This window comes from Thermobia domestica, chromosome 7, assembly GCF_964235325.1.
Source record: "Thermobia domestica chromosome 7, izTheDome1.hap1.1, whole genome shotgun sequence".
Lineage (NCBI taxonomy): Eukaryota > Metazoa > Arthropoda > Insecta > Zygentoma > Lepismatidae > Thermobia > Thermobia domestica.
The window spans coordinates 256,706,734-256,731,287 of record NC_137460.1 but is presented as its reverse complement, the minus strand read 5'-3'; the positions used below and the strand labels follow the sequence as shown (position 1 = coordinate 256,731,287).

Below are 24,554 nucleotides of genomic sequence, written 5' to 3'. Positions count from 1 at the left end.
ACACTAGTCCCCTCCGAATCTTCTAAGGCCGAGAATCTATTCGAAACTTCAATCTGATATTTCTCTCTTACCTAGCTCTCTTCCAATTTCTTTAAATTGAATCTCTCCGTTTTCGGACAGGACTTCCATTTAAAATGAGCCATTAACACACTATATGATACATTTCATTTGCAATAGTTGAACGTAAACAAAAGATACATTCAAGCATCTGAGTTCAGTTGATTTTGAGATTAATGTCCCGTTCAGCAGTGAGGCTATACGACACGTGGACTTACTGATTAACGTGGAATCCGAACCACATGAGCTCGCGCCGGGAATCGAACCCGGGTCTCCCACGTCATAGGCGCGTACGCTAATCGCTTAGCCACGAAGGAGCTCATTCAAGCATCTATTACTGATGGAAACTTCATACGCATATTGAAGTTGTAATTGAGAATATTCATAATTCATTTTCTAATGAAGTTTGCGATCACTAATACAAGCAAATCTCGTTAATTTGAACTTAGATAATTCGGACAGAAGTTTATTCTTCTTGAAAACTGGACTGAAACCACTAGAACCAGATGATAGTGCTCTAAGAGCACTGCCAAAACGATTTTTTTTTTTAATTAGTTTTTCTTATTAACTTCTACAGGCTTTATAGCAATTATTCTATATACTTTATTATTGTACTCATTAAACAGTTCTTGTAATATATCTATCCATTTATGATTTCCTTGAGTAACTCAATTTTTCCACATGTTTTGTTTAGTTCTGTCAAAACGTTCTACGATAGGTTGTTTTACGAAGACACATGCTCAAAATGGAGGCGATGAAGTAATGAAACTCCGTGAATGAATCTTCTGAATTTCCCAAAAGGGTTGAAAATTTCGGTTTATGAATGTCAACCAAATGTCTTTAACGGAAGTACTTCACACAATAAATGGAATTGCAGTTTTGTTCACCGTATAAAAGCAATTAAGTCGAAACAAACGAAGATCACAAACTTGTTTAAATGAGAATAGACAATGCATGTTCTGTGCGTTAATTCAGTGTATGTTGTACTTACTTAACCCTTCGTACACCAAGGTGAGTTAAAAAAATTGTCCACACTTTTACTAGAATAAGATCTTTTGTGGATATTTCTTTAATATAATGTCATATGTATCAAAAATAATATACATTTTATTTTCTGTCATTCAATACTTTTAATTTCTAGAAAATAAGCCAAATTAAAAAATATATATATATATATATATGTGGTAGGCCCTCTGTTAGTGTAACGTGTAACCGTGTTACCATAATGTGCATCCGGTTATTTCCAGTTAAAGTTGAAAATTCTGATTCCAGACATTGCTACAGGTACAGCTGACACAAAGCGTCGTACACATAAACGGAAGTGACCTGCTGGTTTCACATTGATGATATTAAAAGTAACAATGTCCACCACAAAAATCATCATTTTCTGTCCCAGACAACGTAACATTATTCTCTATTCTGCGCCTTCAGTTGTCTATGATTATAGTTAGTCCAAAAGAGAGAAGAATTAAATTTTCTGGGACACAAAATGAAGATTTATGTGGTCGACATTTCTTTAACCCTCTTTTGGTGTACGTACGCTTAAATGTGTTTTACAAGGTACGTGTGGCTTAAATATCATTTGTTTGTTTGCAATACTGAATCACGCAAATAATATGTTGTCTTAAGGGTAAAGTGTACTGCATATTAGTTACTTTTTAACTTTTTATGCTTGATATAGCATTCAGCTTTAATGTCTCCATGAAAATTCCATCGATACAGCTGCATTAAGGTGTCCGTCGTTCACATAGAAATATTGGGCTTTCTTTTGAAGAAAAAAAAAATAATAATAATAAGAAATCCGAGATAGATAATAATGTTTTTACGGCCCATATTAAATCGAAACCTTGAATCCATAACGGCACTAGCTATATCCACTCCTACTTGCTCTTAATATCAATTAATGTTTTTCACTGTTATCGCGTTTACATGAATACTGACTAAATATTGGTAAGGAAAGTTAAAGAAATGTAGAGAATAGACCTACCTTCCATCGCGTCTCCTCGGTCGAGTTCCTAGCACTTCAATATCTCCATCGTCATCGGAGTTCCCATCTTCCACCAGATCAACGGTCTCGGGTTCTTCTGGAGGCGGTGGTTCAACCTCTGGGGATGGGGCATCGAAATCTTCTAGTTTAGCATTCACATTAATCAGCTCACTGATGGCTACACCATTTGGAGAGAAGATATCTTGACGAACACGGATCTTCTTCTCCCCTTCAGTTTTAGAACTGCCACTTGTGGGAGAAGAACTGTTGTTATTTGTTTCCACAGCCGCATCGTCCTCCACAATCATTAGCAAAGGATCATCCGCGTTCGAATCGCCTTCATGATTCACCAATTTGGGTTGTTGCGTGGTTGATGCGGGTACTGAAGATTTCACAGGAGACGGAACTACATCTGGAACTATTGGTTTCTCGGTACTGTCGGTTATATCACTGGTATCCATTTCAACATCACCCTCATTGTCATCAATATCCATCGGGATTTCTTCCGTTTCCGCACTTTGAACGACCGTATTTATCTCAGGTGTCACATGTTCATTTGTGGTAGGAGTTTCGATTTCAGGAACAATTACATCCGTTTCTACGGTAGTGTTTCCTTCATATATTTCGTCACTGATTCCATTGAGTTCAGGTATAACTACTCCGCTATCATTACCAATTCTTTCATCATCTACACCATTAACAACGTTCGATTCATTTTCGATTAGTTTGGGAACAAGTCTTTCAATATTGTTTTCAACTAATGGATCACCTTCTAAAGGAGTCACAGGAGTCATACACTTATCTGCAAGATTGTCCGTTACTTCGGGCACAACAGGCACATTATTATTTTCACTACATTCTCCATCCTCTCTAACAGTCTCTTCGTCCTCCTCCCCGCCTGCGACCTCTGGCACAACAGCCCTTTCATTACTGCCAACTTCTTCACACTGAACAAAAGCGCCTTCCAGAGGATCTCTCTCCGTTTCATCAGGCTCCTCTAGCTCTGGTTCAAGATCATCTTCCAGCGCCTCATCGAGGGCACAGTCGACAGAAACGAAACCAATGTCGTCGCTCATTGTTTTTGTTTAGTGATGGAATTCACACAGTCTCCACCTATTAGATCGCGAAGCATCTGGAATAAAAATTAGGCAGAAAAATATTAGATATAAATTCTTATTATCACTGGTACAATACACAATCTCTACTGAAACTACGGATTACCCCGATTAGGAAGATACATAAAAAATTCTAGAAAATTACAAAAATTAAAGTCCTCAACTGATTTTCATGTTAATATATAATGAATCATGAGCACATTGGAAATACAGGAACTGCTCAAGGAAAGTTTACGGATGAGTTGGTTCATTTTCATTATCACTTCACAGTTAGCTCGCTTTCTACACGCTTTCTGGGAAGTTTCAGGTGAGAAGAGCTAAGAGGACAATGATTTATATGAGAAGAGGAGATAAAGGACAAAAGACGAGCTAAGAGGACAAGGACTTAAGTGAGAAGAGGAGCTAACAGGACAAGGACTTAAGTGAGAAGAGCTAAGAGGACAAGGGTTTAAGTGAGAAGAAGAGCTAAGAGGTCAAGGACTTAAGTGAGAAGAGGAGATAAGAAGAATCTTGGCAGAGAAAATACTAAACTACAAAAGATTCGTTCTCAGCTTGCGCTAAGTGGGCTTTAAGCTGAAGAAACACAGTATGCGTGGATTTTCTTGGGGCTGTCCCATTTCCTACCTTCCAATTTCTTCATTCCAGCACTTCCTTCATCATCATAATCACCGCCTTCTTTAGCTTTGGCGCATAAGAAAAATAACTAACCACATAAAGAAAAGAAGAAACAATCGGAGTCATTGAACAACTTAAGATTATTACGCTAGGCATACGAACCAAGTGTTTCCTCAAAATGAGAAAATTATCTTCAATTTATACAAAACTAGCGAAACCAATCTAATCACTTGGAAGAAATTGAGTAATGTTTCTCTTTCTCTCTCTTTTTCTGTACATTTGTGGACTTAGTGCCTTCAATGAGACACTAAACAAAACATTCTGCAATTTCAAATTCCCGGATGCTGTGGGGCTATAAAAATGAAAATAAAAAGGAAATCTTCAAGTTTTACGTCCCACGATTATGCTGGCTAGGCTAAAGCAGACTGTGATTATGAGAAATGAAAGACATGGTGGTATGAAGAAAGTGGGACGAAACGAGGGAACCCCCGAGAAAACCCACGCACACGCTGTTTGTCCTCGACAAAGTTCACATGGCGTGAGCAGGGATCGAACCAGGGACCCCACAGACAAGAGGTGAATGCTCTACCACTGAGTCATTTTGCCGCCTGGGTCTATAGAGGCTAGGTTATACGCCCTTTTCCCTTGGACTCCAAACTTAGCAGCACTTGAGTGTACTTTACAATAAACAAAATAACACATTGACATACCAAAATATATATACCGAGTGATGCAAAAGTCGGTATACGAGTGAGAATATCGTCGGTGTATAAACCAAAGGGCGAATATGAATTCTATTAATATGTTATACTCGCCCTTTGGCTTATACTGACGATATAAAGGAATGATACTGAATAGGAAATGTGTTATAAAATTGACATTGCATTCTTAAGCTAAAGCTGATTGTCCCGGGGTGTTGATCAATTAGTCAGGACTTCTTTTACATACAGAAATTATTCTCATATAATAACTTCAGTAATTTTTTTCGAAAACAAAATTTGTAGATGCTGGCTCCTATGAGTGTGTTTGATGGTATGAAAAAAAAAATATGTCAAGTATCCTCAGTGACTACTGAAGATAAATTATAAACGTCTTGTTAGTGAATATTTCACTAATTCAAAAATTCAGGAATATTTCTAAAACTTTAAGGATGAATGTACGGTTAGCGTTAACATAAATCCCAAGGTTTGGAAACTGCTCCTGCCACATAGGTAGATGTCGAACCATTGTGTTTACACCTTAAACGCATCTTAACAGACCGGTAATGTAACTTTTGTGTGGACACTGGGGGACATAGAATTATCAGAATGAACTATATGAAATGAAATTTGTAGTTTTACGTTCCACGATTATGCTGCAGGCTAAAGGAGACGAATGATTAATGGAAGAGACTGACTAGAAAATAATTGGTGGAATGAGAATATGGGAGGAAACGGGAGAACACCAAGAAAATCTACGGTATGATGTTCCTCACATATTCGTATAGCCCAGAATCAAACCAGGGACCCTCAGAACAAACGCAAGTAGTCTACCAAGGAGCCGCTGTGTACCTCAGAAGTGAACTATATTGTGAAGCCAATAATTTTAATTCAATTCTTACAACTGTGCTATGTACAATCCGCGGCAAAAAACCTGCAACATGAGGATGTAAGTTTATTGTGAAACTACGCCTAACAGCACAGGGAATGAACATAACGTCTAAGTGGAACGAATCATGCCAGGATAAACCTCGGCCTCCTCCCGTGCACACTTATTTTGGAGCAAAAGACTTCCGTCATTTCACAATAAACTTATATGCTCATGTTGCAGGTTTTTTGCTGCGGATTGTACAATCCACATCTTTCCTGATTCTCAGTGCATATGTTAATATAATTTTGTAAACTTTATACAACCTGTTCTAAAAATGATGTTCAACTCCATAATCGAGAATCCTTGAGTTTTACGTCTCACGGTTATGCCGCTTAGGCTAAAGGAGACGGTGAAGATGAGTAATGAATGAAATGGTGGAATGAAGAAAGTGGGAGGAAACGGGAGAACTTCGGGAAAACCCATGCACACAGTGTTTGTCCACCACAAAGTTCACTTGGCGGGGGCTGGGATCGAACCCGGGACCCCAAGCACCAGAGGTGAACGCTCTACCACTGAGCCACCGCTGTCCCAACTCCATAATCGTGTTTCGGCTGGCGGGATGTGAAGCCATAATCTTCAAAGTTTAATTATTTAAAAGCGTAATTTTGGAAAACAAGTTTTAGCTATATTTTAAAATCTTATTAATCTAATTTCGGTTGTTATATATTTGTGTGTATCACAAAAGTATGTCTTATATTGTATTCCAATGTGGTAACTATTTTGTTACGTTATTGATAAAACATTGTACAATCTGTTTGTAAACAACTACACAACCGTCGAAGAGCATGTTTAAAAATATTTCATTTTAGTGTAATGTCAAAATAAATTATGTCAGGGAGATTTTTGTTGATCAAGATTTCCTTAAAAAAATCTTGAAAGCACGTGTAAAAGTTCAACCATATTAAGGAAATTATATTACTGCAATTCAGCGCTTTCCAGTAGTATATAATCAGGGTGGATAAAACGTGTTTTTTTTGTTTTTTTTTAATCATTTTTGTTGATTTTTTTTAAATTTAAATCAAATCTTTCTCCTCCTATAATACAAGTCGCAAACTGAAGAAAAAAACATTAGGAATTAGTATTATGTTAATTATGCCATTTAGGTGAAATGATTGGGGTTGAAGTTTGAATTAATCCCCAATCATAAACCTATTACAATCCCAAATAATGTCTCTTAAGCATTAAGAAAAAAGTATAGCAACGTTTATAAAAATTATACTTTTTTTTTCTTCTTCACAAAAGTTACTGATATTTGGCAGGAATATATTTTTAAAAAATTGCAACTAGCTTGGGGTACGAAATACATATAAAATACGTAAATTTCGCCGAACGTTATAAAATCTTTAAAAAAATAAATACATAAAAATACAAATAAAAAAGATTCGGAGAGGGAATCGAACTCATCTAAATACGCCCCTATTATCTGGGAACAAATACAAAAGAAGTTTTGTTTTAAATGTCGATATGATTTCCCCGATGGAATAGTTAACGATTTAAAACCCAATGTTACCAAGAAAGAAAGAAGAAAAAAAAAAGAAAAAAAGGATTTCCCCGTTACCTGTTCAAAACGGATTTTCCCTAATCATCCTCTGCATGCAACACTCGTTTTCCTACTGTGCTATACATACATTTGAGTCTCATTGTATTATGATTATTATCTTCCATAATCGAAGAGAACAAACAGAATTTTACTTATTTTCATTTTAAATTAATTTATTTCTGAATTTGATTTAAATTAACGATTTTTATTTTAAAAGAATAAAGTGTTTTAAATCTTGATTTAAATCAATCCATCCTGTATATAATCCACAGGTTACTTCCTAAATAAGTGGTAAAATAAATAGAAAAAATCGGACAAATATCTATTCAAAAATACATCGAAAAACTTCGTTTTACAAACTAGTACGTTTACTGTAATCTTTAAAGTTTATTAGTTTAGAAAACGCTGAGGCTAAATACGTTCTTCCATCATCAGTTAATCTATCTTTCAACCAGAAACCTGCCTACAACGATTTAAAGCTTAGTACACACATCTAAAATAATATCAGTACACAAACAACACAATTCACACTAAATTCAGTTTATTATGAATACACATTTAATAATTCAATTACATGCTTTTCATTTTGTCACAGTTCTGTTTAGCCATTAAACAAACAGTTGATGATCTCTAAATCATCAACACCTTTCGCTTGCACATCATAAGTGTGTCAAAATATACTGTTAGTTCCAAATACTACGAAGTACAATCTCAGTTACCTACAACTATAGAGTAACTACATCCTACAACACAATAATAATAATAATAATAATAATAATAATAATAATAACTCTCTCTATGGCCTATGGAACCCGGAGGTTCAATGCTGCGTTCACAAAAGCTCTCCACTGACTTCTGTCCTTAGCTAACTGCTTCCAGTTTCTACTTTGTATTCCAATCTCTGCGAGATCCATCTTAATATTGTCCTCCCATCTGCGCCTAGGTCTTCCTAATGGTCGTTTTCCGATTGGTCTTCCAGTCAAGACTTTGAAAGCGTTTCTACTTTCTTCCATTCTAGCTACATGACCCGCCCACCTAAGTCTCCAAGATTTGACGACCCTAACAATGTTGGGTAAACGGTATAAATTATGAAGTTCCTCGTTATGAAGTTTCCGCCATTCCCCATTCCCGTTAATAATAAACCAAGTTTACAATATGTTGCATGGCATGACAACTTTATCAAGTGCTCAGGTAGGGTTTACTTTTTTTAATTATTGTTATTATTATTAAACGTAATTCTTGGTCACGATATTCATTAACACATTTTGTCTGTTTTTTATATTCATGATAGTAATAGTTGTATAATTTGTAATTTTCTTGCTTCATTTTGATATATTCTGGTTACTGATACTTTTAAAGTCATACTTCTTGCTTTATTAGTACTATTTAGAATTCTAAATGTAGATTAACGATATAAAAACATCAATATACCATATACGCTCGTGTAATATCCGCACTTTTTTTATTTTTATTTTTTTTTTTTTTTTTTATTATTTTTGCTAAAATTGCGACACCAAAACATGGGCTATGGACTTACACTGTTCGCTCAAAAGTATGTACTTTCCCGTCATTGATTTTTTTTATATAAATTGCACTTCGAATACCCTATGTAATACTAGTATTAACTTAATGAAAATTGGTATAATCCAAATTGTGATTGTTTAAAATCAATAAACAATTTTTAAAAGGCTTTTTTTCACAAGCTTTTAAATCTATACCAAAAAACAACTGAGAATGCTCCAAGAGTATTGCCAGAACGAACTTAAAAAGAATGGAGATGGAGCGGAAAGGATAACTGTGATTGTTCCTACATATAAAAGCACTTTTTTTTTTATCCGCACCGTCCTCTGTTTAACGCAAAAAATTCGCAAAATATCATCTCTCTCTATGACTTACAGTTCCCGAGATATGGCTCCTTAAATCTCCCGAAATCTGATACTTCCTGGCCAGTATCTCGGGAACGGTATGAGTGACGCCAAAAATTCCATCACTTCTTTAGATAGTTTTTGGTGCTTTATCGAATGGAGAGCTCAAAATTGAAAAATTCGCAAATAACAGACACACACACAGACATAGAGAATTCAGTAACGAACTCTCGAAGTTCGTTGATAAAAGAACAAATAATCGTAAATCATATTTTCAAGTAAAAGAAACGTGTAATTTTTAAGATGTCGGCATTATACGGATCACTTTCTTTTTAATTTTAAATTTATTTTGCCTTCCATTTTGGTGTTTTATTTTGCACTGCTAATCTTTTGTAATGCGCCATAAGACTTGTGGGGAATTATTTCAGGAATACTGTGATGGAATTTGTGCTCTGGAATATGTAGATGAACGTCGCAATATAATTCGATAATCTATAAGAGTAAAATTGAGTGATCTGTACAATAAATAAAGCAAAAATAATCGATAAGTGAACGGATCATACTCTAATTATTGACTCAACCTCTCTTTGGACAGAGCTTGGGTATTTATCTGTGGAAGTTGAATCAATTATTGTAAATATTCTCTTCCTACAAAATACATTGGAGTAAAAGAGGGTACATGCTGCCATCTTTAGCCGACAGTCGAGTCTTTGTTTCATTACGTATATCTGTATCCGATAAAACTTAAGACCAACCCCTCCTAAGTAAAACCTAAAACTTTGACATTTCTGTGCTGAAATGCAAGCCTTGCATTCATTTTTTGAAAGCACGAACGTTGTATGTATGCTGAAATTCATTTAGGGGAACTTTCGGTTACTCAAGTCCTTTTAAAAAAGTTGAAATTGCAGGCTTTCCAATGCTAATGGAAAAAAAAAAAGGAAAAAAAAAAGAAAATTCATGAAAAAATATAGGATGTTTCGTGAAGCTGTGAAAATGAATTTCAATTATCGAATAGGTAGAAGTAAAAAATAATCACATGAAAATTACACCAATTGTTATATGAACATACATTCTACTCTAAATATAACTAAATGGGTAATTATATCGTTGCAAAATTTTCTACGAGTTCCTTAGTGTTTTCGCACGTAGCTCACTAGTACTAAGCAACGACCATAAGGAAAGAGTAAAAAGGATCTGCATCAGAACATCAGTGTTTACAAGTATACATCACAGTTTGTGCGAAAAATATTGGTACACCTAAATAAATTATTTATAAGTCTTTAAAATCACTACTATATAGAACTTTTTAATGAATACGACGAAATTAGTTTATTTTTTGTTTCATCTTGCAGGTGTATGAATACTTGTTTGCACTAACTGTATATTGTTTGGTGTAATTGTCTTTAGACAATAAGCAGAGGACGGAACACAAAAAGAGTCTCCATTCAACCATCCTACTGTGGAGACAAGACGCCCCCAACCACCCACATCTTATTTCCTTATGTTATTTTTACAAGTGGGTGTAGCAAAACCACAAAAATATGGGTGGTTTCGTTAAAAATGTACGAAATATAGGAGTTTATAAAAAGAGACGCAAATATGTAGGAAAAATAGGAAATATAGGAACACTGGTAAGCCTGAAATTGATGGACTCCTCTTTCTGCTAAACTCGCTTCCTCCTCCCCCTACACGCATTCTCTCTCTCTCTCTCTCTCTATCACTACAGTAACTTCAAATACATTTCAAAATGTGAGTAAAATCCGAAAATATCCCAGAGTTTTCTCTCAGAATTATCAGGATTTAAAATGAAAAATTTCGAGATCCCTTTCTTCTCACTTATTCTGAAATATTTCAAGCTTCCTGGTTTGGCCGACGTCAAACGTGAAGCCTACAGTTTTAACAACTCTTTCTTCAATTTGCAATTTGTACGAGAATTTTTTTAAGTGGTGTTGCATTTGTGCTGCCATAAACTGCGACAGATTGTACCCAACTTCCTTTATAAGAAACCAGTTCAAGCATTGTTCCCAGGCTGATTGTTGACCGATTTCGGAGTTGGTTCTCCAAAATGCATGAAATGAAGAGAAGTGATACTAAATTGAAGTTTTTCACTATAATTAACATATTTAATTATCACAACGCCGTTGTTCAGTTCGTCTTTATATTATTAAGAAATCGCGCTAGTAACATGAGGGTTTACACAATAAGGGCATTTTAATTATTTGCAGATTCTTTTTAAATATTATTCCGCAAAGAGACAGAACAAATTATGTCTCAAGAAACACGGTACCCTTTACGGTATTAGTTCTCAATCTTTCATTGTCTGACGATACATTTTACGGAAAGACAACATCACCACACTCCTTATTTATTTATTTATTATTTTTTGAACATTATAATAGTGTCAGACCACAAGTTTCCATGGAGTAGTGACTATATAGTACTACTGAGCATTGGTGCTGCAGAAAGTGTTGACAGTATAGTCGAACTCAAAATTAACTTTATAGTAATTAAGTAATTAACTTTATAGTAACTTCAAGATTTTCAAATTCTAAAATTTAGCAACATACCCTTCAGAACTGCCTGACATACCAGTGTATCGCGACACATCCCCCGTGAACGACTGCTTTAGGGGATTCTATTTTTAACAATAAACTCTCCAGGATTTAACTCATTATTTTATATCATTCTTCTTGAGCTGCTCAGGTTACATTTTTTTAGACATCGTATATATTACAAGATTCTTTTTCGTGCAAACCTATACTATTCCTAAAGTGGAATTTCTTAATTTTCCGCTGGTTTTCTAAAGAATTTATTTCAACTCTAGCCGATACACTCAGGAATTTGTAGGAAATTCTATTGTTTTTCATGTATTAGTAGTTGTTGTATTATATTTAGGTTAGAACGGAAATATCATATTGCTCATCTATTTTATAATGGGTCATGTTTTTATTACACAGAGCTTGATTTCTCTATCTTTTAGCAGTGGGTTCTGGCTTTGTAGAACGCATTGGCCATCTTCAAGACCTCACAGGTATTGACAAATACTAGGGAGGGTCTGAGAAATTATGGGATACCGCGCCTGATTTGAGTTTCCACCTCTGCCTCGCCAATTTCAACTTTTCCTCAACTTAACTATTAGCATATCGAAACTAAAACGTATTGACTTTCACGAAGAAAAAAAAAAAAAAATCACAAATACAGCTAGGCCTATTTCGCAACAGTGGTCTGTCTCATCTTGGAACAGCAGCTGCTCATTTATGAAATGCATCTCTGTCCTTCGATGGAGTAAAATAGGGTCAATCCAAATGAAATCGACCAATGATGGTTGCTGACAAAATTTAGTTTTTGATTAATTTCTTACCTAAGTTTGTACCATATTCTGGGAATTCAAAACGGGTATTCATTTATCTTTTAGCTGCGCAGGTTTTGTCGTAGCGGCCATTTTATAAAGGCGCCTGAGCATATTTTGAACTTTTCAGAGGATTCCGTTAAACGCTGTAACTTTTTAGGTTTTAAAGATAGAGTTAAAACCAAAACCACATGAAAGGTAATGGAATGGACAACATTCTGTGTTCTGTGGACATTAAGACGTACTTTAGAACGTCGGGGGAAAAAGCTCTGAACACTGATGTTGGAAACCTAAAAATGACCGTTTTGGAATGTACATATTGAAATGAAATAAATGAGACTCACTTTCAATTTTTTGTCTACGTAGAGACTAGATAATAGACAACGTCCCAAACAAGTTTCAGATCTGAGAACCATATACTTGATTTTTTGAAAATTTTTAAACATTGCAAATTTTCGAAAATCGTGTATTTTCACTATCAAATATCTCAAGAAGGACGCAAGTGAAAAATCTGAAATTTGCACAAAATACACGACAGGTTTGCGGAAACAAGTGGGAGAAATTGCATTATTGAGACTTGAGTGGTTTCTGAGTTATAAGTTTTTCTTTTTTTTTGGGACTTAATATCATGAAGCGCCATGAGGCGTGGATATAAAGTTTGTAGCAAAAGTCAAAATAACACTACAGTAATGTTAAATTGGTAAAATATGCACAATTTATGAATCATATCTTGTACTGAAAAACGAAACGCGTCTGTTATTTCTTTTCTCCTATAGCACTGCTGTTAAGGCATCAGTGAGGTAAACAGTTGACTAATTTGTGTACAGGGTTTGGCACTGATATTGAAAGTACGAACTGTAGGAATTGTAAACTCTGTGGGTGTGAGTTTCCGGAGAACCTGAGGGATTGGCACACACACCTTGTTATTCGTAGATAGTTTAAAAGAGGTTCTTGGGTTATGGGGATGGACAAAGTGAACAGAAAGATCGTCCTGACTGGTGTCTTCAATTCTCCCCAATCTGCCATTTCTCGTCGTAAATACAGATCATGGTATCATTAGGTGCAAATGATAAACATGCTATATTCTGGAAGTACTGAAGCACTGCAATCAGTAAATTCATCTGGTTGTGACAATTCATAACATCTGATTTGTGTCTGTGTCTGAGGTACAAATCTATGATATGATCTGGTATTGATAATTCTTTTACAATTAGCAAATCTCGAATTTCTTGCTGTTTGACAGCACTTCTTCTGATGATACAAAGATAAATTGTATGCCTGAGATACTATCAACACAAAACGTGAACATCTGTTCAGCTGTTAAAATTTCGAATTTCACATCACTGCAACAACTTATAACTCAGAAACTACTCAAGTCTCAGAGATGCAATTTTACCCACGTGTTACTGCACAACTATAGTCTATTTTAGTTTATAGTTGTGCCAAAAGTTTATAGTAGCTGTTCAATGATTTAGCAATAATCTTTCGGATACAACCAGGGCGGATTGATTTAAATCAGTCTGATTTAAATCACGATTTAAATCACTTGATTTTTTAATAAAAATCGTTGATTTAAATCAAATTTCGAAATAAATTAATTTAAAGTGAAAATAAGTAAAATCCCGTTTCAGTTCAGTTATTTCGATTATGGAAGATAATAATCATAATACAATGAGACTCAAATGTATGTACAACACAGTATGAAAACGAGTATCATGCAGAGGATGATTAGGAAAAAACCCGTTTTGAACGGGTAACGGGAGAATCCTGCTTTCTTCTCTTCGTAACATAGGGTTTTTAAATCGTTAACTATTCCAACGGAGAAATCACCATCGACATTTAAGACAAAAATTCTTTTATGTCCACGTCTATTTGTTTGTTTCCAGATAATAGGGGCGTATTTAGAGAGGCCCGATCCCCTTTTCGAAACAAAAAATAAATAAATAAATAAAACTTTAGGCGAAATTTATGTACTAAATACATAGAACGAAGTTAATCGGGATCGTAATACGGCAAATTTTGGATGCGTTAAAATATCGAATAATACTTTTGATAAAGTGGATTCTTTCAAATATCTAGGATCAATATCAACAGACGAAAACGATATCTACGAAGAAATTAAATGTCGACTAAAAGCAGGGAATTCGTGTTATTATTCAGTTCAAAATCTCTTGTCGTCACGAATTCTGTCCCTAAAATATATATTCTTGTTGTTCTCAGGGTGTCTAACAAGCACGCGTAATCAAATTCCCTAACTTTCCCTGACAAAATTATAATTTTCCCTGACTCTGTCATTCTTTTTTCTTAGTAACTCATGAAAAGCAACTTATATTTAAATCATGAAAATGAAATCTTTCAGTTTTACGTCCCACGATTATGCCGGTTAGGCTAAAGGAGGCGGTGATGATGAGTAATGAATGAAATGAAGAAAGTGGGAGGAAACGGGAGAACCCCGAGAAAACCCACGATCACGGTGTTTGTCCACCACAAAGTTCACACGGTGCAAGCTGGGATCGAACCAGGGAACACAAGCACCGGAGGTGAACGCTCTACTAGTGAGCCACCGCGCCCCCAACTTATATTTAAAGTGAACTGTAAGTTTTCACCATTGTTTATATGCTTATACAATATTCTACAAACCTCCCTCTACAATATTCTACCTGTAATTTATGACTATTTTAGTAGCATTTCTTCACCCCTCACAGCCTGGGAAAGATTTTTCCCTGATACACAATGAAATTTTCTGACATTTTCCCTGACCCTGCAAATTCCCTGACTGGTAGACACCCTGCTACTGTATGATTGCGTAACATGGTCGCTTACTATGAGGGAAGAACGTAGACTGAAAGTATTTGAGAACAAGATCCTGAGACGAATATTCAGACCCAAGAGGAGCGGGAATGGCGGAAACTTCATAACGAGGATCTACTTAATTTTTACGGTTTACCAAACATTGCTAGGGTCATCAAGTCTAGGAGACTCAGGTGGGCAGGTCATGTAGCCAGGATGGAAGAAAATAGGAACACTTTCAAATTCTTAACTGGAAGACCAATCGGAAAACGGCCATTAGGAAGATCTAGGCGCAGGTGGGATGACAATATTAAGATGAATCTCGCAGAAGTAGGAATACAAAATAGAAACTGGATCCAGTTGGCTAAGGATAGAAGTCAGTGGAGAGTTTCCGTGAACGCGGTATTGAACCTCCGGGTTCCATAGGCCATAGAGTTAAACAGTTAATTTTGGGCGAAATTTATGTACTTTACATGTATTTCGTGCCGCTGGGTAGTTTCGATGTTTTAAAAAATATACTCCTGCCAAATATCAGGAACTTTCGTGAAAACAAGTGTCATGTTGATAAACGTTGCTGTACGTTTTTTCCTTAATGCTTAAAAAATGTTGTTTCGGATTGAAATAGGTTAATGATTAAGGTTTAATTCGAAATTAAACCAAAATACTTTCACTTAAATGGCATAATTGTCATTTAATATTAATTCCTAATGTTTTTTCTCCAGTTCGCGACTTGTATTATACGAGGAGAAAGATTTGATTTAAATCAAAAAAAATCGATTTAAATAAAAAAAAATCAACAAAAATGATTTTTATTAAAAAAAATCATGATTTTTTTCCACCCTGGATACAACCCTGAATACCATTTTATACAAATAATCAGTAGCGGATTTAGAAAAGTATTTTGAAAGGTGTTTCTCTGATTAATGTTTCTCTTTTTCCCCTAAAAATCTCTAATTTTTATTTGGGAGGAACTTATGTTTCCCAGTACAAGCATATTAATATTTCGTTTCATTTGTATACTCAACAACAATGTTCCGGATACAATCTTGAAGACCATTTTATATGGCGGATTTAGGAAAGTATTTTTTTTTTAATTCCTAATTTTTAACTGAGGGGCACTTGAAGTTCATGAGTAAAGGTATAACTAATATTTTGTTTGTTTTACAAATTCCGTAGTTTCGGGGAACATACTTCAGTTCGAAAGACACTACTCACCTTAACCTCCTCGTAAATCCGTCATTGCTGGTAATTAGTAATAACAACGATTTAAAACCAATATGAAAGAAAGTCGGGCAGGACTCACAGTATATGCACAATCTCTATTCACAGAAGGAATTAAGAAATACCTTTTGTCAGAATGGACGAAAGCAGGATTGAGTCCTGCACTTCCCAATAGAAGCGCAAAAGCTAACCACTCACACATGTTTGTTGTGCAGTTGTACTTCACATAAATGTTTTTTTCTTTTGAAAAGGGAGAGTCCGTAATGATATGTTGAATTCCTCTTGTTAAAAATTCAGAAGCCTTAAGGACTAGGTACACCGTGATGATGGTTATATACTCTTGGACCTTGGAAACCACACGCTCAGACAGGGTTTGCCCAAGTTGGCCCAGTCCGAAACCCCCCTGGGTTTTTGAGCTCTTTTGTTAGTATATTGTTGGTACAACTAAGGTAGTCACATTGAAAGTCATTTTTATCAGATTTTGGTGTTTTCTTGGGCGAATTAGATGCTTTCGCGTTTATGTATGCAACACCTTTCAACGTAAGACCTTTAAGAAGTTCTGAATGAGTAAGAAACCTTACCTTATCTTGAGATAATTATAGAACAAATTAATGTATGGATTATGCTTATAGCATGTTTGAAGTAAAATATGCAAATTTATATTGTAGAAAATACTTTCTGTGAATAATGTGCTCACCAACTCGGCGATGCTGAGGGACGTTATCCCTCATACGTTTGACGAGTTTAAGGCAATAGATGCCGATACTATCAATAAATATGTAGTCCATTAGTAAAACTATTAGAAATATTTTTTATTACCTTTGATGGTAACCAGGGACGTAGTGTCCATTAAGGCTATAAGGCTTAGCCTATCCATTTATTTATACATCAGCCTCAAATGTTGCTTTGGGACAATTAATTTTATTAAAATGGATTTATTTTTATAATACGCTGTTTAAACATCAAGCGAGTTGAAGCGAAGCTTCTGCAAGAACGCATTGAAGGCTTTCGGCGGCTAGCCTTCCGCTTCTCTCATGGAATTAGGAGAATGGGGCGGTGACAATCACTTTCCCGCCACCCTCAGCAGACGAATGTTGACGAAAGGCTAGCCTTTCGGGTGTTCGGCGAAAGAAAAGCGACAGGATGCGGTCTTGTAAGAAAGTATAGAACAGAGACTATGAAATATTAGAAGCTCACATTCAGTAACGAGTTCTGACCAAGTAAAAAGAGACAGAGAGAATAAAAATGTTATGTTATCATGAATAATATTAATACATCAGGGACCTTATTGCGTACTGGTTTGCGATATCACAGCGTAAAATTTACATTTTAGTTTTCGATAATTGGCATAGCAGTTATAATTGCTTGTTGTATTTTTTGCGTTGCGTTGCTATCCGCAAGTTTTTCGAAGATCGATACTGAAGAAGACCTCAGATGAGGTATAGTTTCTTTCTTTCTTTTTCATACTTTCAATCTAAAAATAGCTTTTTCTGAAAAAATTATCAATTGACTGTGAGCTACTGCTCCACTGTTTTCCATTAGTATGATATGTGTTGTTGTGGGTGAAGTGCTTAAGTGTGTCAATGATTTGGGGAAGTTACACTTAAGATCATTCTATAGCTATCCGTTTTTATTTGTTTCTTTGAAACAGTAATACAGTGTATGTGTGATATGCGAGTATCGCATATGTAAGGAAACCGAGTGTAAGGGAAATATTAAGCAGAACCACTCTTATACTTTTTCTTGCATTGTATAAAAATATATGGCATGAATTAGCATTTTTCTATCAAGCATTACAGCGTAGTCAGAACACTTAAGACGTGATCAATTAAATAAGGGCGGGATAGTTTTTTTTTTTTCGTGGGGGGGGGGTAACTTAAATTCACTTTACACTCATATATACATACAACAAAAATTGCAAGTTTCTGGGGATTGGGCCCCTCCTAGCCACTAATCTAATTTCAGCCTACCCATTTCAAAACTTCACGCTACGTTACTGATGGTAACACAAGTATTCTTCAGTAAAATTTGGTTTTCCAACAAGTGCAGTTTAGTTCAGTTATTTGTTGCTACTCTTCAAATAAGCATTCTGTAGAATCAACACCAGCAATAGTGTAAAAATTCTTGTCAAATTTAAGAGCTTAATATTCGGAGTTCTGAAGACTACGTAACGCTTACTATTTCAGTGGTTAATTCAAAATTGCGTACTAGTTGAAGTCTCGATGTGCATTTTCGAAAAAAGAAAAAAAAAAGAGAGAGGAAAAGAGAAAGAAAGAAACGTCGTGAAAGAAGTGTTCGGAAAATTCTCGCAATTGAACGCATAAGGCATCGAAAGTGAATACTTCAACAATAAAACTATTTATTTTACGCTGGAAGATATTTAATTTCATTTAAGACATTTCGAAACACTTACTTTATAAAATATGAATTATATCTTTAATTGTCTTAAATTAATTTTCTGGAAAGAACCGTCTTGCAACAAGTGCTAGGGAAATACCCGTAATGACTGACGGACAATTCCTATTTACAAAATAAATTAGTAATAATATTGTAATAAACCAGCAAGTGAATAATCGAAGATCGTTGTGTAATAACGTCCAACACGGATTTGTACGTACATGAACATGCAGCCACTGAGCGCAGTGTATAAAGTGAAATAGGATGAATCAGGATATACGAAGGTAAAGACTGAAGATGCAGAATCATTGAAGTGTTGGTGAAATTCTTACAAATTTCTGAAGTTGTTACAAACCGTCAGCACAAGAGCGGTAAGGTGGAGAATAGTAAAGTAAATTAAGGGACCAATCACAAATTTTTGTATCATGAAAGAGGGAGTGGGCGGTGGTAGAGCGTTCACCTCTTGTGCATGGGGTCCCGGGTTCAAACCCTGCTCCCCCCAAGTGAACCTTGCGATGGACAAACACCGTGAGCGTGGGTTTCCTCGGAGTTCTCCCGTTTTCCCCCACCTTCTTCATTACACCATATCATTCATCGTTCATCACCGTCTCCTTTAGCCTAGACGGCATAATCATGGGACATAAAACTCAAAGAATTAATTTCATTTCATGTATCGTGAAAGCAGTGATTACTACAATCCTCGTATACCCACCATCGCTGACGCGTCTGCTCCCTACAGACGCACTCCTTCGCTACCGCTCGGGGCGCCCTGCTGCACTCCAACCCTGACTCGGTTAGACAGCATTCATGCGTTTTAGTGGACACCTAGCACATATTGGTTGGTGATTTTGCAGAAGTGCACACCTCAAAAATTATCGCTGAAGGTACAAAAAGGAATGCAGAGAGAAAGAAGTATGTATTTCATGAATTTGTCCGTATAATCAATGCGTACGCTTTTCTCAAATTTGAATTCTGAAAATTACAAAAATTTAGCAGTAAAAATTGGGGGTCAGAGGCCAGTATTTTCTATTGATCTTATGCGGCAAGTATTACATACGGCTCTGGCTGATATTGAAACAAAGAAATCTTCATTTGTCCTATGTTTAGCAGAAGGGGTCCAGTTGTTTTTTCGGGTTAAGTTTAGAGTTGTTACCCCTCCGCTTTTTATAAAAATCAGAAAAATTTACAAGAGAAATGAGGTAAGAAATGATAATTTGTAGTTTTTATATGATGTTTAGGAATGTAAGTTCGGCAGGAGAGTTAGGTTTAATACGAGAAAAGATATGTGGAAGTTAGTACTATTTGCCGGATGCGGAAGGTTTCAGCAGCATGGTAGTTGTAAACTATGGCGAACATGTGTAACGGATGAGGAAAAATAATGAAGAAAACCTTTTAAATTTTTGAAGCACACGGAGTACTGAAGTTAAGTGAAATGTAACAATTTTTAATACTTTAAGCACTGTTTTTTGCATGTTGCAAAGTCCAAGGGCACCTTCAGACTGGAGGGGCAACTCTAAACTTAAGCCCTTTTTCTAAAAAAAATGTTACAATATTGGTAATTTCTGTTCACATTCGGTTAGTTTAGTTTATGTTATATCCGTGTAGGGGTCCCACATAATTTTCCAAAAAATGATAGAATTTCGCTTTTTTCTACTAATATTAGGTTACTTCAGGATAGTTTATGTTAGGTTAGGTTAGATTTGGTTACGTTATGTTACGTCTAACTACTTGTATTATACATTTCTCCTGTGAATTTTGTTTTTTTTTACGTGCTTCTGGACCCCTTGTACTAAACATACTCCATTTATGCACATACATTTGCCAACGTACCTGCTCCCAAGGGACACACACCCACGCACACACCAGGTATTACTTTCGCTTGTAGTGACCACCTAGCACGGGGTGAACGTGTTTCGACATATGTAGCGAAACATTTCTGGAACAGTCATACCATTCGTATCTGCGAGGGTAAGACAAGCTAACTATTCAGCTATTATGGATGATCTCATAACTCAGAACTACGAAAAAAGACTTGGAAATAAGACAATCTGTCAGGATTTTTTGACTGGGTGTAGTAATACTGCGAACGATATGCACACAATACTCCAGCGAACTGCTACGGCAGGTGACCTTGATGTAGTTTCTTCCAGAAATCAGGAATTTCGCCAATCCATTCCTTCGCTCAAATTACATTACAATCTTTGAAGAAGTCTCTAACAAACATACATTAGGTGACTCAGTTTTAAATGAGTATTTTTCATTCTGTTCAGGAATGCGCCATCACAATAATCCTTGCACTAGTGTCAAAAAATAGAATCTTTACCTCTGACTATTAGAAGTTGCTATATTTCACTATTATGCATTAGTTAATCTTAAGCGTACATAATAAACGCGTCTATTTATCTTTCAAACCTTTTTCTACTTACAAAATGGGTTTTGACTCATTTCCCGCTTATTTCCGTGTCGTAAACATCCTCGTCCTCATTGTCTCGTCACAGACTACAAAGAATATGCGTACCTTTCACAACATCAATTCTAAACATATCTCTGTCTTGAGCGTCGTACAATAAACCAAATTTACGTTTGACGGTGTGCCGAAGTTATTATAATGGACTAGAAAATTCTATGATCAAAGGCCTGATTTCTGTTGTTTGCTTCAAAGAAACCCAAAATTTGGTTTTATTTTGCGATAGTCGGCATTGCAGTTAAACTAACTTATTACATTATTTACGTGGCGTTGTGATTCCGGAATTGTGTAACAAAGGCTGCTGAACACAATGTAAAAGTTTGAACGTTTATTTGCGATTTTCGACATAGTACTTAAAATTGTTTGCAACAAAATTTGCGTGGCTTTAAAAAAACTGTCGTAATGTTGAAAAATTTACGAAGAATACTACGGAGTGAGATTCGAAAAAAAAAAAAACAAGATATGCTAGGTGTGACAAAAATTCATTGTTCTTTTACTATTGATCACACATAATCGGAACAAATTAAACAATGTTAAAAGACAAGACATTGGGCCTCCTTACATAGCAGTTTTTATTACGTTTATTTGCATTGTGTTCCGGTACATTTCTTTTTTGAAAACAATTACGCAATAAGGCGCATTAATTCATGTCTCCAAGACATTTATAATTTGAAGACGTGATTCGGGAAATAATTTCATATCCACAGGATTTCAGTGATTGTACGGTACTCATCATGTTGCTGCCAGCTTATTTGCAATATTACTCATCAGCAGTGGCGTATTTACGATTTTGTTTCGGGAGGGGCTTTGCTAACTTTCGGAGGGGGGGGCTTTGCCTGGAAATGTGAAAATTCTGCAAGATATTTCATTTACTTTACTATACTAAGTAAGATTTCGGGGGGGGCTTAAGCCCGGAAGCCACCCCCCTAAATACGCCACTGCTCATCAGTATTACTCACTCCCTGTTTATTGAATGCTCTCTGAGGAAAAACTTTTAAAATCATCATTTACTCGACCTACGTACAGAAATATTCCTTTCCAATCTTCGCAAAAATGTTGTGTTTAACATTGCAACTAGAACACAAACACTACACAACTTTGCGTAACGTTGACAAGAACAATTACGGAATGTGCCAAGATATCCCAACTTTCGCATACTATTTCCCGTCACCTTTGTATGTTTGGAGTGTATGTTTGTTGGTTAAACAAATCTTGTATTTCATCTTTGTTTTCCAGAAACGATATACATGTTTATGTCGTTACTCGTTGGTCTGAACTGATATAAAAAAGTTCATATTATTATTATTATTATTATTATTATTATTATTATTATTATTATTATTATTATTATTATTATTTGCAGGATAGAGAAAAATATGCACTACGAATTCATTAGTCCTTATGCAGAGTCGTTTTGGCGTATGATTAGCGTCATAGTAAAAGCCTGACTACTGCAGATAACATATATTAGTCGAACTCTTTAGTATGACACTAATCATGCGTCAGAATGACTCTGCGTAAGGCCCATATTGTCTGGATCTACCGAAATTTGAAGGATGTCAACATTTTTAAGTAAAAGGAGTAAAGAATGCGTAAAAGGAGAAATCTAAGTACTTGAGAAATGAAATCTTGCGCAGAAAAGAAAAAGAAGGATGGAAATTTTGTAGAACGTTCCATGACTAGTGCAAAGAATCAAAGAACTGAAATCAGATTCTGAGAACACGAGAATGAAAACATTTTAAGAAACGAGATGATGCGATAGGCATGAGTAGTATCCACAGATATTGATCAAAATCAGCTCTAATTCACTATGGGATGGCACATGATTTCATCACCTGGTATGACATTATAGGGATCAATGTGCTCTTGATTTTGACAGGCGTGCCTTGGCCATCCAACTATGGAAGGGGTACAAAGGACCATCATTCTTAAATTTTAAAAATTGACAAAATTAAAAGTTTGGCATGATAGTATGTACCTCTGTATATTCGTTTGGTGCATCTCGTTCCCTTTCATGGGGAAAAGACTGAAAAAATACAAATTTGGTACTTGATATATATTTATTTTATTCTCTTATTTTATACTTATTTTATTCTCTTTGATGACAATTTATATTATTATATGGTGATATGTTTTAGTAGGGAGATTCATTCTCTTTCATAAGACATGGACACATTGATGCATTCCATTTGAATTTCAGGAGGAATACATAGGATCACTTCTTAAATGAGGAAATTATCAAAAATAAATTTTAAAATGTTTTCTAGGACTCGAACATATACTTCCCTAAATTTGCTTGGTCTTGCTTGTCCCTTCTATGAATAAGAAATTGTCAAAAATGTATGTATTTGCAACGTGTTTGGTTTTCGTTCTTCGATCAAGCTTCATTGCATTATATGCTATCATGAATAGACACATGAATCAATTCTCTTTCAAAATACACTGTTATTTTGGTGAATTGCTCTTAACTTTGCGAGCGGTAGAAAAACCAACTTAAATCTAGAAATTCTGGAAAAGTAAATTTTGGTAAATGTTATCGAGGATTCGAATATATACATAAATTGGTTGATTTAACATTATCCTTGTGCGAATAAAAGACTGTCAAAAATATATGTAAGCAACTCGGCGGGAAAGGACCCTACTCAGAGCTTACGGAAATACGGTTTCCGTTAAATTGGCTGGTATTGCAGTATGTTGTGTATTTTGGTCCCCTGATGAAAAGTCTCAATGTGTACGAAGCCAGAAAACCCAACGCTTTTGAGATATCTGCTAATTGTTATCGTCACTTAAAGGCATAGACTCCCTCGTAAACTGAATATAATAATTAGGTCGTCACTTTATTTATGAAGCATGAATAAGTCTGACTAGGGTATACTAAGCTTTTCATGTTAGCTGATTCCGAATCCGAGGTCGGTTACCCTCCATCACGTCAGGTTCAAGGTCATTTGAAGGTCAAATCGAGAGGGAACGTTGCAAAAATCTGAACAGAAAGTACATATTATTTCTGAGTCGCTGGATCTGATTATGTCATTCACTTGACCCGACAAGATCATTTCAAGGTCACTGCAGGGTCATTTGAAAGTCAAACTTAAAAAATTCGGTGGAAAATCTAAAAGAAATCATAAATAGTTTTTTAGGGTAGGACTGTGGATTCCGAATCCACAGTCAGTGTTAATTGAATTTACAATTAATATTGTCCATTTAGTTTTCCAGTCAGTCATTTGCAGTGTCTCCTTCTCCAATAAACATTTGTTCTGCATCTCATATCTCATTCTTGAACTTAAACCTCCATATTTTATGTTCATTTCCATCCTGTTCACATTACGATTACCAGCATCTTGTATGTATTCTAGTAGAGCTCAACTGGGGTATTTGATTTGTTGTTGATGTTGAGCCTATCCTAAAAACCATAGGACACTGGTTACATGTGCACAACAAACTAATGTCCTAGCTCCGGACTTACAAGTACAATAATACCGTAGTATCGGATCATCTTCTACTTTCATGGCGGGCGATTCATCA

At 35.6% G+C, this 24,554-nt stretch overlaps 1 protein-coding gene across 3 annotated transcripts in view; it reads right to left on the bottom strand.

Moving 5' to 3' along the window:
• Window positions 1–21,266, bottom strand: part of LOC145690848 (uncharacterized) — an 82,852-nt gene extending 61,586 nt beyond the window's left edge. Inside the window, exons 1-2 of one of the 3 annotated variants that reach the window (XM_081766207.1) lie at window positions 20,992–21,266; window positions 2,045–3,176 (exon numbers count right to left, since the gene is read on the bottom strand). In XM_081766207.1, the coding sequence (XP_081622333.1) occupies window positions 2,045–3,120 (1,076 nt within the window). In that variant the 5' untranslated portion in view covers window positions 3,121–3,176; window positions 20,992–21,266. Of the gene's footprint in view, window positions 1–2,044; window positions 3,177–20,395; window positions 20,969–20,991 lie in introns of those variants that run through there. The other 2 variants (XM_081766210.1, XM_081766208.1) reach the window with 2 other exon arrangements.
• Between the last annotated feature and the right edge of the window lie 3,288 nt (window positions 21,267–24,554).